The following is a 14,580-nucleotide window of genomic DNA, read 5'->3' as shown; positions in this document are numbered from 1 at the left end:
CTCCTTTTGTGTCGTGTCTTTTAGATTGTAAGCCTGAGGGCAGGGAACCGTCTAACTAAAAATAATAATTGTAAGCTGTTCTGAGAGCCTTTAGGGCTGAAGGGCAGGGTATAAATACCACAAACAAACAAACAAATAAATAAATACTATCTTTTTAATTAGATGGTTCCCTGCCTTCAGGCTTACAATCTAAAGACACGACAGAAAAGGAGAAGGGAATGGTGGTGGGGAAGGGGATCAGGTCTATCAGTTCTTCTCTCCCTCTCAGGCCTGGACCAAGGCAGATGGACTGGAGGGAGGGCTCTGCTTCTTACTTAAGGACAGGCCTGATGGCGCTGGCCCTGCCTTTTCACTCCTTCCCAGGCCGGAGGATGACAGATGCCATGGAGGGAGAGCTCTTCTTCTTGAGGGTAGGCAAGATGGAGTTGGGCCTGCCATTTTACTCCCTCCCTAGGCCATTGTGGGCAAAGGCAATAAACTGAGTATAGGAATCCAGACTCCTGATATTCTATTAGGAAGTACTTATTTACTCTAAGAACTCTTAAGCAATGGAATCATGAATCGTAGATTTGTAAGAGACCACAACAGCCATCAAGTCCAACCCATTCTGCCATGCAGGAACACCCAATTGAAGCACTCACAATAGATAGCTATCCAGCCTCTGCCTAAAAACCTCCAAAGGAGGTTTTGGATACTCCATTATACTCCAAGGCAGCGTATTCCACTGTTAACAGCTCTTACCATCGGGAAGTTCTTCCTAATGTTGAGGTGGAACCTCTTTTCCTGTAGTTTAAATCCAGTGTTCCGTGCCCTAATATCTGGAGCAGCAGCAAACAAACTTGTTCCAACCTCAACATGACATCCCTTCAAATATTTATACAGGGCTATATTGGCTCTTATTCATCTCTTCTCCAGACTAAACATACCCAGCTCCCTAAGCCTGTCCTCATACGGCATGGTTTCCAGACATTTCACCATTTTAGTCAACCTTCCCTAGAACTAGACTCAAAAGAATTATAGAGCTGGAAGAGGCCTAGAATGTTTTCCTTCAAACATCCTTAAATATGAAGACTCTTAACAAGCACAATGTGCAATTCAAAGTGCCCTCTATGTATTCAAGGTAACTACCTCCAAAAGGAACAAGGTTGCTTTCTGTTGCTCTAGAGAACAATGGATTCATATGAGGAGTGTCCAACTAAATATTGGGCAGAATCTCTTTATGGTAAAGAGTTGTTCAACAGTCTGATAAGACCACTTTAGCAGGTTGAATTCTATTTTAAGGTTTCTGAAGAGAGGTTGGGGGGCCATCTCTCTGGGATGCTCTAGCCAACACAAGAGGCACACAAGTAGTAGACCTTAAGCCCAGCAGTCCAACCAGGTTGACAGAAGAGCCATTTGTGACAAAACATACACACCTCCCTTCCCAGCTGCTTTCCTATGTATTAATAGACTCTTGGGTAGGACACAATTTTGCTTCAATGATTTTATTTTAAAAAATTAAAGACCTCCATGGCACAATTTCTTTCTCAGCACAGTTTAAGGGTTAGTTTTAACCATTACAATACAATTACAACCAAGAAATCCAAAAGGAAAAAAGAACCAATTCATCTCTCTCTAAATTTCAACTAATAAAAATAAAAAGCATCACCCCAAACAAGATTTTTAAAAAACGTTGTTTAAAAAAACTTTTTAAAGTTAAGTTGCCAACAGGACTATTTTGTATTGGCATTTTATTTTCCTGCCCATCTAACACAATGCAGAAAAAACAAACCAACAGGAAGTGCCGAGAAATTATAAAAAAAGTGTTCTGATACAAGGTATACAGATGAGGTAATTTACAACACAGATGTTGTTACAATCTGCAATTTCGTTGTGCCTCCACCCCTTCAGCTTGCTGCCGACTCTGGCACCAAAACTGGCATTAGCACAAAGGAGAGGAACATTTTGTTATCATCCCCTGAACCAGAAGCCTTCCAGTCTTACCCTCTTGGTTTAAGGTTTGATGGCTACTGGGATTTCATACCTTCCTCGGTTCTTGGGTGGATTCCACTGGCATCTCTCAGTCCTGTGAGAAAGCAGAGTCGGATCCACCTTTGCCCCACTTGCAAAAATATTTTAAATGTAAAAAGAAAAGCAAGACAACAAGAGGAAACTGATCACCTGCTTAAAGAACCCTGTGTAGACTGGTTCCACACTTGTGCAAAGACAGGCACAACTACCAACTACCATCAAACAAGTTCTAACTTCTACATTGCCTTGAATGGACTAGGACTACCTGCCACTATGATCTGGTGCATAAGCTGCTATTGCATGCAAGATGACACACTTCCCTTCCTCCAATTTGTTCCTTGCTCTTAATCAGCCCCAGCCCCATACAAAACAAAAACCCAGAGGAAATTTAAACAGAACAGGAAGGAATACATGGTTGCCTAACCCAACTCCCAAAGTTGCATATATTACTTAGAAACAAAGTGATCAATTCAAGCTGGCGAGGCGTCCTCTAGGCAAATAGGCTTCTCTGTAGTGGCTGCGGTAAGGAAGAGGTAATCCTGGACCCATCTGCTTTTAGTCTCTCCCCATCAGTGGCTTCAACCCAGATGTGAGAAGCAGCTGGCAGAGAGTCTTCTGTCCCCACCCTAAAATCCCACTGCCCTCGCCATGGTGGGACAGGGAGAAATACGTATGCCATGGACCCTTCCATTTGTTGGTTTCACTTGTTTGTTCCAGGCGACACTTTGGCTTGTGAAATGTTTCTTGTAAGGCTTCTGAACACTGCTCACTACTAGAACCCCAATCTGTGCAACGTGCAAAAAACTGTGAAGGAAAAGCAGTCTGAGCCCCTCCTCTAAGCCCTGGTTCATGGTTTTTATTGAGGCTGCAACGGTGTGTAAAAAGTATGACACTGGCCCAGGGAAAATTTCTGCACAGGCAACTCAATCCCTAACCCTTGAACCTTAAATTAAAAAAAAAGAAAATAAAAGTTTTATTTACAGCAAGGAATTCCAACACTGGTTATTTCCGCATAGGAAGGACAAGGGTTTTTTTAATATATATATATATATTTATAGGTATATATATCTAGATACATACACACCTACACTTGTGTGCCCATACGCACAACATTCTCTCTCTCTTTTACACTCACACGCAAGCAGATGTCCTCCACAGCCCGGATTTCTTATAGGTCTATCATTTTGGGTATTGCTCTCTTATCACTGCTCCTTCCATGCCTCTATTTACTGAGCTAACTATTTTAAAAAGCCAGATTCCCCAAACACATGTCTTCTCACATGGCACATGGAGAAAGTGGAGTGGGCAGGTGGATGAGTGACTGAGTGAGTAGGTGAACCCCCAAGCATCACCCCACACATTCAAAACTGGAGAGAAAACAACCAAGCAGGAGATTTAACTTTTAAAGAGACACCCAGTGGTAAATTCAATTCCAGAATCCCAAACCAAGGAGACTTCAATGCACCTTGACTGGCAGGGGAAGACAGGGACATCATTTGCCCACTGCCAAAACATCTTTCACAGAAATAAGTGGGCTTGAAGAGAAACCTGGAGACTCCAAATTAAGGACACATGCAAGGGAGGACAGTCGGTGATCCAGGTGGCTCACACAAGAAGACACAATCCCTACAGGAAAGCTACCATCTTGCAAGCCCTTGCTGTTGAAAAAGGTTCTTCAGTAAACATATATACTCCTCTTGTTCCATCCATCCAGGTTAAGATGCGGAATTAAAAGGCTCTCACACTGTCCTGCTGCCTTTTAAGAAATGGAACTCAGAAGACCCTATAAAAGCAGAGGGAGTAGTAGTACAGTCTCTCTATGCTCTCACTCATCCCCAAATGGGATCGTCCAGGAGATGGCACAGGAAAGGAGCAGCTCATCACAAGAAGCCAATCTAACCTCAGACCTTTAGTGGCAAAATGCGGCGGTGAGCAAGGTGGGGAATAACAATCTGCAGAACGCTCTTGTCTGTGGATGTTTTCCAGGGGTTCCTCTGAGTTATGAAAAGTTCAAGTAAAAAAGGGGGAGGAGGGGATTCAGCCCATATATTTCTTTTATGACTGAACTACTATAAATCCACAAGCAACTTGTTCAGATATAGTTCCTTCCAAAGCATTCCAATGCCCCCCTTCTCCCTCCCCACAACACTGGCCACAGGAGGCTCTTGTTGTCCCAAGCAAAGAGGGTGAAGGAGGAAGGTCAGCCCCAACGTGGCTCTGGTCAGGCATTGGGGAGATGGGAGGCCATCCTTCACTGCTGAGCTCCTGCGGCAGTTGGAACAGGCATACCTAGGGGGTTGGCAGCAGCAATCACAGGAGAGCCGGCTAGAGGTCCAAGAGGAGAAGACGTTGGCACTGAAGAGATCCCTGGAGGAGGAATAAAGGAAAGAGAGGTAAGAAATAGGATAGGTCCAAGCATAGCACCTATTTCCATCTGAAGTCAGCATCTTTTAAATCTGATGGCTTCCAGCTTAATATGTTACCCAGCTCCCCTGAAGCACATCAAAGTGGGTAGCTTCCTGTGTTCCTAGGTATAAAGTTGGGTGACTACAAGGGATGGGTTCTTTTTGGTATCAGTACCCCTCAGTTATATAACAGTCTCGTCTTATGAGTTAGCTTGGGACCCTACTTGTGCTCTTCAGGTGAAGACCCTCTTCCAAGACATTTTCAATAATCTATTGGACCTCTCAGCTTTATGACGTATTTGGTTTCAATTCTGGAATGCTTTGTTTTCTTACTGGTACTTTTATGGCATTATTTATGTCCTATTTTGTGTTTCTATTTATTTATTTATTTTGTTCACTATGCACTCACTATCCAGAAAATTTTTTTATTACAGGGTCTCTACAAGTATCTGTAGAAAGAAGAGGCAGGAACTTGCGGTGCTGGAACAAGAATGTTTCTCCAGCGCTGATACACAGCTTTTGCCAAAGACATGGTAAGAAAGATCTCAGGATATACCCATCATTATTATTTGCTAGAGAGAAACCCTAATTTGAAAGTTTCTAAACATGTTTAAGCCTGAGTGAAAATTTTCAAGCTGATTGCTCTGGAGCAGGAGAGTGTTTGACCGATATAATTACTTCATACATATTTTAATAAATGTATTGCCTTTCTTTTACTTTCTAAAAAGTACAGTGGACCCTTGTTATCTGCTGAGGTTTGGTTCCAAGACCCGCTCATGGATAACAAAATCTATGGATGCTCAAGCCCCATTAAATACAATGGGGTAGTAAAATGGTGTCCCTTATATAAAATGGCAAAATCAAGGTTTGCTTTTTGAAATTTATATGTTTTTTTAAATATTTCCAAACCATGGATGCTAGAATCCATGTATTAAAAAAAATAATTGATAAAACTGTATACAGTTTTTAAATGTCAAACAAATAAATATAAAACTTTAATTTATATCCCGCTTTTTGTTACCACAATCAAAGTGGCGTACAACCTTTAAAAAATACAATATATACAATTGCCCCCCCCTTAAAAAAGGATCAAACAATTCTATATATTAAAATTACAAACAATAAAATCTAAAAACAATAATTCAATAATAAAATAATGGTGGGAAGAATCTTCGCTTATATATGTCAAATAAATGTTCACTAGTACACTTGTTCATGTTTTCCTTTAAGTTTGATTGCCATCTTATGGCAACCCTAAAGTGAACCCATTGTGATGTTTTCTTGGCAAGCTTTGTTCAGAACAGTTTGCCATTGCCTTCCTCTAAGGGTGGATGTGTGTGACTTCTCCAAGGTCTGCCAATGGGCATCTATGGATGAGCAGAGATTTGAATCCTGGTTTCCTGGAGTCCTAGTCCAACATTCAAAACCACTACACCATGCTGACTCCTCAATAGCGCACAACAGCCACACAATAACCAGTGTTAAAACACTAGCTGTTGTGCTGACCCAAGAAATCACAACATCCTACCCACAAAGAACAGCACAACCAGGCCTAAAGGTGACAAAACCCAGAAACAGCCAAGGAGCTATGTGAGGACTCCATCTTCTTTAGGTGAATGAGCAAAAAGTTTAGGGGAGATGAAGACTCGGCAATTTTATTTAAACAGTATATTGCACTCAAATGCAATGAATGTATTTAAAAAAAATTTTAAAATACAAAGCATGCGATCTATAAAAGGTAATTCAAACCTGTGGGCCACACCCTAACAGACATAAACGTAAAATGAACAATCAGTACTGGGCCAGAAAACTGCAAATCCCATGGGAACATATACAGTACATGAAATATCAGTTCATTTGTGCCTCACAGAATGAGATTAAAGGTTATGCAACAAGTTAGAGAGTGCACAATGACTAACAAATTAAAAAAGGGATAATACAGTATGCCCATTACAAAATAGTAAATGTTAACCAAACATCTTACCCATAGACGGGATGTCCCCATACATCTTATGAGTACCTTTCCAAGATTGTTTCACTAGGTATTTATGATTCATGCTCTTTTAGTTATATGGTCTTTGCTATTACTTATAAGGCAAAGTATGTGACCAATTCTCATTTTATTTTTACAGTTGTACATGACCACTGAGGAAGACACATATGTCGAAACGCATTTGGTCAACATTTACTATTTTGTAATGGGCATACTGATCAGCACTTCTGATAGCTTGGATTCTCTCTTGGAGAAGAGGGGCCATCGCTGATTACATGCTGATTATAGCTCTTAGATACTGGATCATCTGTGATGGAATGAGGAGCATCTGGAACCCATGTTGGCACCTCCTTGACATCCTTTCACTCCTGCTGCAAGGAGGTCAACTAAACCAGATCAAGGTAAAGGTAAATGTGGAGGAGAGACTTCCTCCAGTGACTCACCATGATCTTGGTGAACATCCTGAGTGCCAAAGACAGGCTAAATGGGAGTGCCTTGGACTGGTAGTGGCATCCTTCATATGCAAATCAAAGGAACTGGTGGTGAGACTGGTGGATCAGAATGTGAAGGTAGGCTTCGGTAAGATCCAGAGAAGATAGGAAGTTCTTTGGCTAAAGCGTTATGTCTTTCAGCATTTCCATCTGAAAGTGATGCTTCCAGACAAGCTGATTCACTCACTTCATATGGCTCTCCAGGTACCATACATATTGGGCACACTGAACAAGATGGTGGAGCATCCCCTGCACCTTTGTGAGGATGGCACCCTCTCTAACTCCACAATCTAAAGCAAGTGTTTGATGGCTTCCAGCAGGAGGCAATCTTTCTTTGGTTTACAAGACTTTGGAGATGCAATGAAGACATTGTGTGGTTTGCATGAAAACTCTACCTGATAGCCGTATTCAGGTGGAATTCAGGTGTACAAAGTCTCCAAATCTGCCCCCCTACTGGATGGTACTTGCTAGTTCTTTTGCTGTTCCTTGCTGTTGCTGTAAAGCTGCACACAACCAGGCAATTGTAGGAATTGATGTTTCAGTTGGAAACTTGAACTACATATGCTGAAAGGAGAGGCTGAAGAAAAGGTGAAGTGGAATCTGGGAGCACGAAAGGGCAAGTGCCCTTCTCAATTGTGCCTTCTAGCCTCCCTCTTCCTTCCTGGGACTAGGGCCTTCTTTTTGTTCTTATTTTCAATCAGGACAGGGGCAAGTGAGTCCCCAAGCAGTTCAGATCCCAGAAATGGTGCAAACATCAGGTACCGCTTGGAACACGAGTCAACATTCCAGTTTTTAAGACAGAGCTGGTGCCTCACCACCACCCATGCCGCCTGGGCCCAGGCACTAAACTGAATTGCATCAGAGCTAGTATCTGCTGTGAAAGCAGCTACCTTCATCAACTTGTTCATTCCCTGCCTGAGTTTTGACTCATTGGAGGGAATTGCTTTCAGTATGTCTATGGCCCACAGCAATGAGGATCTTGCCATGATGGAGATAAACACTGTTGCCCTTAGGGCCAGAAGAAGACTTCATGTGCCTCAGCCTCCCTTTATTTAGTGTATCCTCCCCATCTTTGCAGTACACGGTAGAGGATACAAGTGATGACACTGACCAATGGGATCTGTAGTTTGGACATGATGTTGTTAGAAAGACATAAAGAACATCCAAAGTGGAGGGGGCTGTCTTAGGCAAGCACTTCACCAAGGAAGATCTGGAGGGCCTCTGATGGGAGTCTGAGACCTCTCAGTGGTCCTACTGAAACCAGAAAATCCTCTTGCTGGAACAGAGACATGAAGATGAGGACGGAAACGCCCTCTTCCTACTCTGAAGAAAGCTCTGCTTTGTCCCCTTCTAAGGTAGCATAGGCCATGTTTCCTATAGTGGAGGTACGGTGGGAATTTTTCACCTCTGGGCTGGCAGCCCAGTTTGTTCCTGGTCAGCCACCTCAGAGTACAAGGCCCAGGGCTTTACTACTTGCTCTAGGCCCTGCTGCATCCTCTTTTCACCCACATTGTCAAGATGCAGCCATCCAGACCAGGGGGAAAAAAAAAAAGGGGGGGGGGGAGCTCTGCTTTCTCTCATCTGTCCATTGGCTGATGTGCTCCTGTTGATTCAAACGCTGTGTTTCCCAGGTCATGAAGCGGTCTGCTATGTAAACTAGTAATCCATACATTACTGGGCTCAAAGAGAAGGAAGGCGAGAGGATGTCCCAATCCTTATCCCTCCCCACAGTGAGGGCTCCCTGACTCATTGGCGCGAGCACATCCACTGCAGCAATGATGGCTACTTCCTGGGCAACTACTGCCCAGAGCCAGGCTGCTACTTCAGAGTGAGGTTTCATTCCTGCCATGCCCCAAGGGAAGGCAGGGATTCCAGTACTGACCCCTTCCCCATATTCCTGTGTTGTTCAATGCCTCTTCCACAGCTCATTTGGGGCTTAGCAGTGGGTCTGCATGGATGCAATGGAACAGAGGGATTTTCCCTCACCTGGTGTCTCCTTCCCAGTTAACTAACTGGCTCTCCAAGGAGGAATCATGGGTGGAGGGAGTGGATTTGAAAAAGCGGGAGTCACAGACTAGGCTGGAGATTCTCTTCATTCTTACAAGGCAGGACATAGCCGCAGCTTGCCTTCCCAAGGCTACTCCTAGGCTCGCAGATAAGGGGAGCAGGGAGCAGCAACAGGAGTAAAGAGGTAGTACAGGAATACCTGGTTAATCTAAATGAATTCAAATCTCCAGGACCACATGAACTACATCCAAGGGGATTAAAACAATTGGCAGAAGTAATCTCAGAACCACTGGCAATAATCTTTCAGAATTCTTGGAGAAGCCCCAACGTACTGGAAGAGGGCAAATGTTGTCCCCATCTTCAAAAAGGAAAAAAAGAGGACCCAAACCATTACCACCCAGTTAGCCTGACATCAATATCTGGAAAGATTCTAGAGCAGCTCATTAAACAGACAGTCTGTAAGGATTTAGAAAGGAATGTCATAATCACAAAAAGCCAACATGGATTTCTCAAAATCAAGTCATGCCAGGCTAATCACTGTTTTTGATAAAATTACCAATTTGGTAGATGGAGAGAATGCTATGGATGTAGTGTATCTTGATTTCAGTAAGGCCTTCAACAAAACAATTTTCTGGCAAATAACTAGTAAAATGTGAGCTAGACAATGCAACTGTTGATTTGTAATTGGTTGAACAGCTGAACCCAGAGGGTGCTCAGCAATAGCTCCTCTTCATCCTAGAGAGAAGTGACCACTGCGGTGCCACAGGGTTCTGTCCTGGGTCCAGTGCTACCCAACATCTTTATCAATGACATAGATGAAGGAATAGAGGGCATGCTTATCAAATATCCCAGAGGGCAAAATTCAAAATGACCTCAATAAATTAGAAAGCTGAGCCAAAACTAACCAAATGAATTTCAATAGGGAGAAATGTAAGGTACTACACTTAGGGAGAAACAAAAATGAAATGCAGAGATATAGGATGGGGGACACCTGGCTTGACAACAGTACGTGTGAAAAGGATCTAGGAACCCCAGTAGACTACAAGTAGAACAGGAGTCAACAGTGTCATGCTGCAGCTAAAAAAGCCAATGGGCCAAAAACGCGATAAGGTCTGGCACATCTGAAGAAGCAAGGAAGAAGAAACAGCACACCGTATCTGAGCAGATGCAGGAAAAAGACTGATTTCTCTAGGCGTTGGTCCTCCTGATAGGGACACCAAAAGGTATTTCCTTTTCCTGTCTGTTGGACCGAATGGAAGGAGCGCAATCAGATGTTTCCCCTTTTCTCTGCTGGGAAATTGCTTTAAAAAGTAGTTCATTCTGATCACTCATTATAGTGTAGGGTTTTTTTTGTGATTCACTGCTGTTTTATGCATTACAATGTTTTAAAAGTAGGGTAAATGTTCTAGGGCAGTGATGGTGAACCTTTTACAGACCAAGTGCCCAAACTGCAACCTAAAACCCACTTATTTATCACAAAGTGCCACATTCCTCTGGCCTTCTAGTAACAAACTCTGGCAAACTCTGTACTGGCGTGCCACAGAGAGAGCTCATAGGTTCACCACCACTGTTCTAGGGAACAATTCTGCTGAGAAATAACACTTTTTATGTGCAAAACACACAGGATTCCAGCCCTAGTTAACATCTTTTCTGCATAGGGAACATACTTTTTGCACTAGCTACCCCTCCCCATGTACCTCTCCACAGAAAGGGACATTGGCTCTTACCTGTGATATGTCCATTTCCAGTAGAGAAGAGCCCCACAGAATAACTCCCATAGAACACTTCAGGATATTTGAATACAAGGAAAACACTTAAGGACAGGTCGAGTTGCTCTATTATGCGTCTCAACAATATTTGCTGCTTGTTAAGAACCTTCCCCACCTTTAAAACTGGATGATTAGGAATATTCTTTCCATCCTTGTTCTGCACCATGCCTTCAACTGAACCCACAAAGAGAAGCAGAGGGAGTGGAAACACTGTTCCTGTGGTGCACCACTTTGGAATGCAGATAACAGCATGGAAGGAAGTCTGATAGTACTCACAGGCACAAGCGCAACCAACCACCGACTCACCTGACAACATACTAGCACTGCTGACGGGAGTGCTACTACCTGGCATGCTGGTCGAGCCCATCCGAGCCTGGTCCTTCACTATAGGATCTGCCAATGTATCAAACAACACAGACCACACACTTGGATTAGAAAGGGGGTAGATGCATATTGCCACAGAACAAAATTTTGCATTGTGTCAATTATTTCAACTTCCATTTATTTTAAAATGACAAACTTCTAACCGTTAAAACTGTGAAGGGGAACTTGAATGGCCAGACTACAGAATAAGAAGTTATTTACATGGATGGAACAAGAGGCAAACTGTCTGCCCAGCTAAAAACACTTGCATCCCTCTACTGGAGTGTCCAGCCACTCTTGGGAAACTGTCTTAAGAAAAATTCTCAATCTGTGGAGATTTAACTTGCCGGAAGAGATCCGCCTTATTACTACACTGGAAGCCTTTAAGAAGGCATTCAAGATGGATCTCTTCCGGCGGGCCTATCAATTTGATCTGCTATAATTGATCCTAAAGAACACCCCTCCACTTCTGACTCAACAGTATGGGAACAGATGACGATTGGATATTTTAATGATTAGTAGCAGTATTGCTGACCATTTTATTGCTTGTATTTTTAGATAACATTGTATTTGCATTTTGTATTGTTGAATTTTTTGCTGTAATCCCACCTCAATCCGCAGGGAGAGGCGGGAAATATAAATAAAAATTATTATTATTATTATTATTATTATTATTATTATTATTATTATGCAACATCCATTGCACTAAAGGCAAGAAACACACAGAACTCCATATGTCATTACAGTATAGTTTCTATCTGCTCTGGCTATCACAGGCAGTGATGATGGACAACAGGAGCTGCAGTTGACCAACTCTGTAGGGTGAAATATTCTACATCTATTCTATTGCATTACAAGATTTTTTTTCAGCTGGAGAGGGGGACCAGGAATAATTTTACAAAGACAAAACACAGGAACCAAAACTTTCCCACCACTGTATTAAACAAAGGGATTCCCACAGATATGGGACAATGGAAAAAACAAAGTAATTATTCTCCAATTTTATCCCCCAAGATCCTAGCCCTTATAGCCAACAGAGATAGTATGATTTTTCACAACCAGGTACAATCCTCCTCTTAACTGCCAGTTCTGTTGCTAGCAAAAGCTACATACATTCCATACCAAATATTAGTATGTTAGTTTTAGTCAGACCATCTGTGTTGCATATGTGGAACATATTTTACGCACACAATTTAGCATGACGCCTCTCCCAGCAGCTGTCAAGATCCAGAGAGGCATGTGGCTGTTTTTACTGGCCCAGCTGTACATGGGTTAATGCAGGGGTCGGCAACCTCCGGCCCGCGGGCCGGATGCGGCCCGCGAAGGCCTGGCCGCCGCCCCCCGGCTGCCCCTGCCGCCGCCACGGCGGCCCGCCCGTCGCGGCTTTTTCGCCGCTCTGGGCGCCGCCATTTGGGCCAAAAAAATGGCGGCGCCCATTAGCGGCCCCTCTGGGCTATGGGGCGCGCCATTTTGCCGCCCAAAATGGCAGGCGCCAGAGTGGCCGCCGGTAGCGGCGGCAATGGCGGCGGGCCTCTAGGAGCCGCGTACACATATCTGGGACCCTCCAGGAGGGCTCCCAGGGCGGCAGGGGGCGCTCTGGGAGGCCCTGCTGCAGTCCTGGGAACCTCCAGGAGCTCCCAGGGCGGCAGGGGCCTCTGGGAGCCACGCTGGTCTCCTGGACCTCCAGGCGGGTTCCAGGGCGGCAGGGGGCATCTTCAGGGCCCTCTCCATCCCTGGGGCCCACTGACAGGAGGGCCTCCCAAGGGCGGCAGGGGGCCTCTGCAGGGCCCCGCTGCCATCCCGGGGCCCTGCTTTAGGGCCTCCCAGTGGCAGGGTGCCTCTTCAGGGCCCCTCTGCCATCCCTGGGGCCCTGCAGGAGGGCTCCCGTGGTGGCAGGGGCCTCTGCGGGGCCCGTTGCCCATCCCTGGTGCCCTGCTTTAGGGCTCCCAGGGCGGCAGGGGGTCTCTGCAGGGCCCTCTGCCATCCCTGGGCCCTGCTTAGGGCTCCCAGGGCGGCAGGGGCCTCTCAGCCCTCTGCCATCCCTGGGGCCTGCAGGAGGGCTCCAGGGACGGCAGGGGTACTCTGCAGGGCCCTCTGCCATCCCTGGGGGCCCTGCAGGAGGGCTCCCAGGTGGCAGGGGGCCTCTGCGGGGCCCCGCTGCCATCCCTGGGGCCCCTCTTAGGGCTTCCCAGGTGGCAGGGGGCCCTGCGGGCCCGCTGCCATCCCGGGGGCCCTGCTTTAGGGCTCCCAGGGAGGCAGGGGGTCGTGCAGGGCCCCCTCTGCCATCCCTGGGGCCCTGCTTTAGGGCTCCCAGCGGCCAGTGGGCCCGTGCCAGGGCGCTCTGCCATCCCTGGGGCCACCTGCAGGTGGCTACCCAGGGTGGCAGGGGACCTCTGCGGGGGCCCACTGCCATCCCTCGGGGGCCCTGCTTTTAGGGCTCCCAGGCTTCGGCAGGGGGTCTCCTGCTCGGGCCAGCTGCCATCCCTGGGGCCCCTGCTTTAGGGCTCCCAGGCGGGCAAGGGGGTCTCCTGCAGGTCCCTCCCCCCCTGCCATCCCTGGGCCCTGCTTTAGGCTCCCAGGGTGGCGTGGGACCCTCTTGCCAGGGCCTCTTGCATGCCCTGCGGCGGCGCCCTGCAGGAGGGCTCCTAGGGCGAGCAGGGGGGCCTCTTGCAGGGCCCCCTCTGCCATCCACTGTGGGCCCTGCAGGAGGGCTCCCAGGGTGGCAGGGGGCCTCTGCGGGGCCCCTGGCCACTCCCTGGGGCCCTGCTTGTAGGGCTCCCAGGGTGGCGGGGCCCTTCCTGGGGCACCTCTTGGCCATCCCGGGGCCCTGCAGGAGGGGCTCCAGGCGGCAGGGGGCCTCTGCAGGGCCCGCTGGCCGTCTCTGGGGCCCTGCCAGGGAGGCTCCCAGGGCGGCAGTGGGGCCTCTGCGGGGCCAACCTGGCCCGTCTCTGGGGCCCTGCAGGAGGTTTCCCGGGCGCAGGGGCCTCTGCGGGGCCCTCTGCCGTCTCTGGGCCTCCAGGCGGGCTCCCATGGTGGCTTGGGGCCTGGAAAGGACCCGGTGGCCGTAAATGCTGGGGGCCCTCCAGGGGGTCCTCCAGCACTGGCACCCCCCCCAGCTTTTTTGCTGGTCTCTGACGGGGCCTAGGGCCCCGTCAGGGGCCAGCAAAAATGGGGAGGCCTGGCCCCCGGAGGGGGGAAGCTCCGCCCCCGGCATGCGGCCCCGCCCCTGGAGGGTGGAAGCTCCACCCCCAGCACAGAGCCCCGCCCTGGAGGGTCGAAGCTCCACCCCCGGCATGTGGCCCCGCCCCAGAGGGTGGAAGCTCCACCCCTTGCACGTGGCCCCGCCCCGGAGGGTCGAAGCTCCACCCCCCAGCTTCGGCCCCCCCAGTCGCCTGAGGGACAGCAACCCGGCCCCCGGCTCAAAAAGGTTGCCTACCCCTGCATTTAGACATTGTGGCTCTTAGCCCAACAGACCCTTAAATTCCTGAATTCACACTGCCATCATCCAGTGAATTATAAAAGGGTTTCCCTTAACCTACACT

The 14,580-nt window shown here is 47.3% G+C and overlaps 1 protein-coding gene across 1 annotated transcript in view; it reads right to left on the bottom strand.

Annotated features, from left to right (window-relative positions):
* Positions 1-1,468: 1,468 nt before the first annotated feature.
* The window catches only part of CSNK2A1 (casein kinase 2 alpha 1), a 70,188-nt gene continuing 57,076 nt past the window's right edge, over positions 1,469-14,580 (bottom strand). Inside the window, 3 exon segments of the mRNA XM_042463504.1 lie at positions 1,469-4,296; positions 4,298-4,377; positions 10,982-11,068. Coding sequence (XP_042319438.1) covers positions 4,066-4,296; positions 4,298-4,377; positions 10,982-11,068 — 398 coding nt within the window. The 3' untranslated portion in view covers positions 1,469-4,065.

The sequence above is a fragment of the Sceloporus undulatus genome, chromosome 4 (assembly GCF_019175285.1).
Source record: "Sceloporus undulatus isolate JIND9_A2432 ecotype Alabama chromosome 4, SceUnd_v1.1, whole genome shotgun sequence".
Lineage (NCBI taxonomy): Eukaryota > Metazoa > Chordata > Lepidosauria > Squamata > Phrynosomatidae > Sceloporus > Sceloporus undulatus.
The sequence above is the reverse complement of the archived record's forward strand: the minus strand, read 5'-3'. Positions and strand labels throughout refer to the sequence as shown.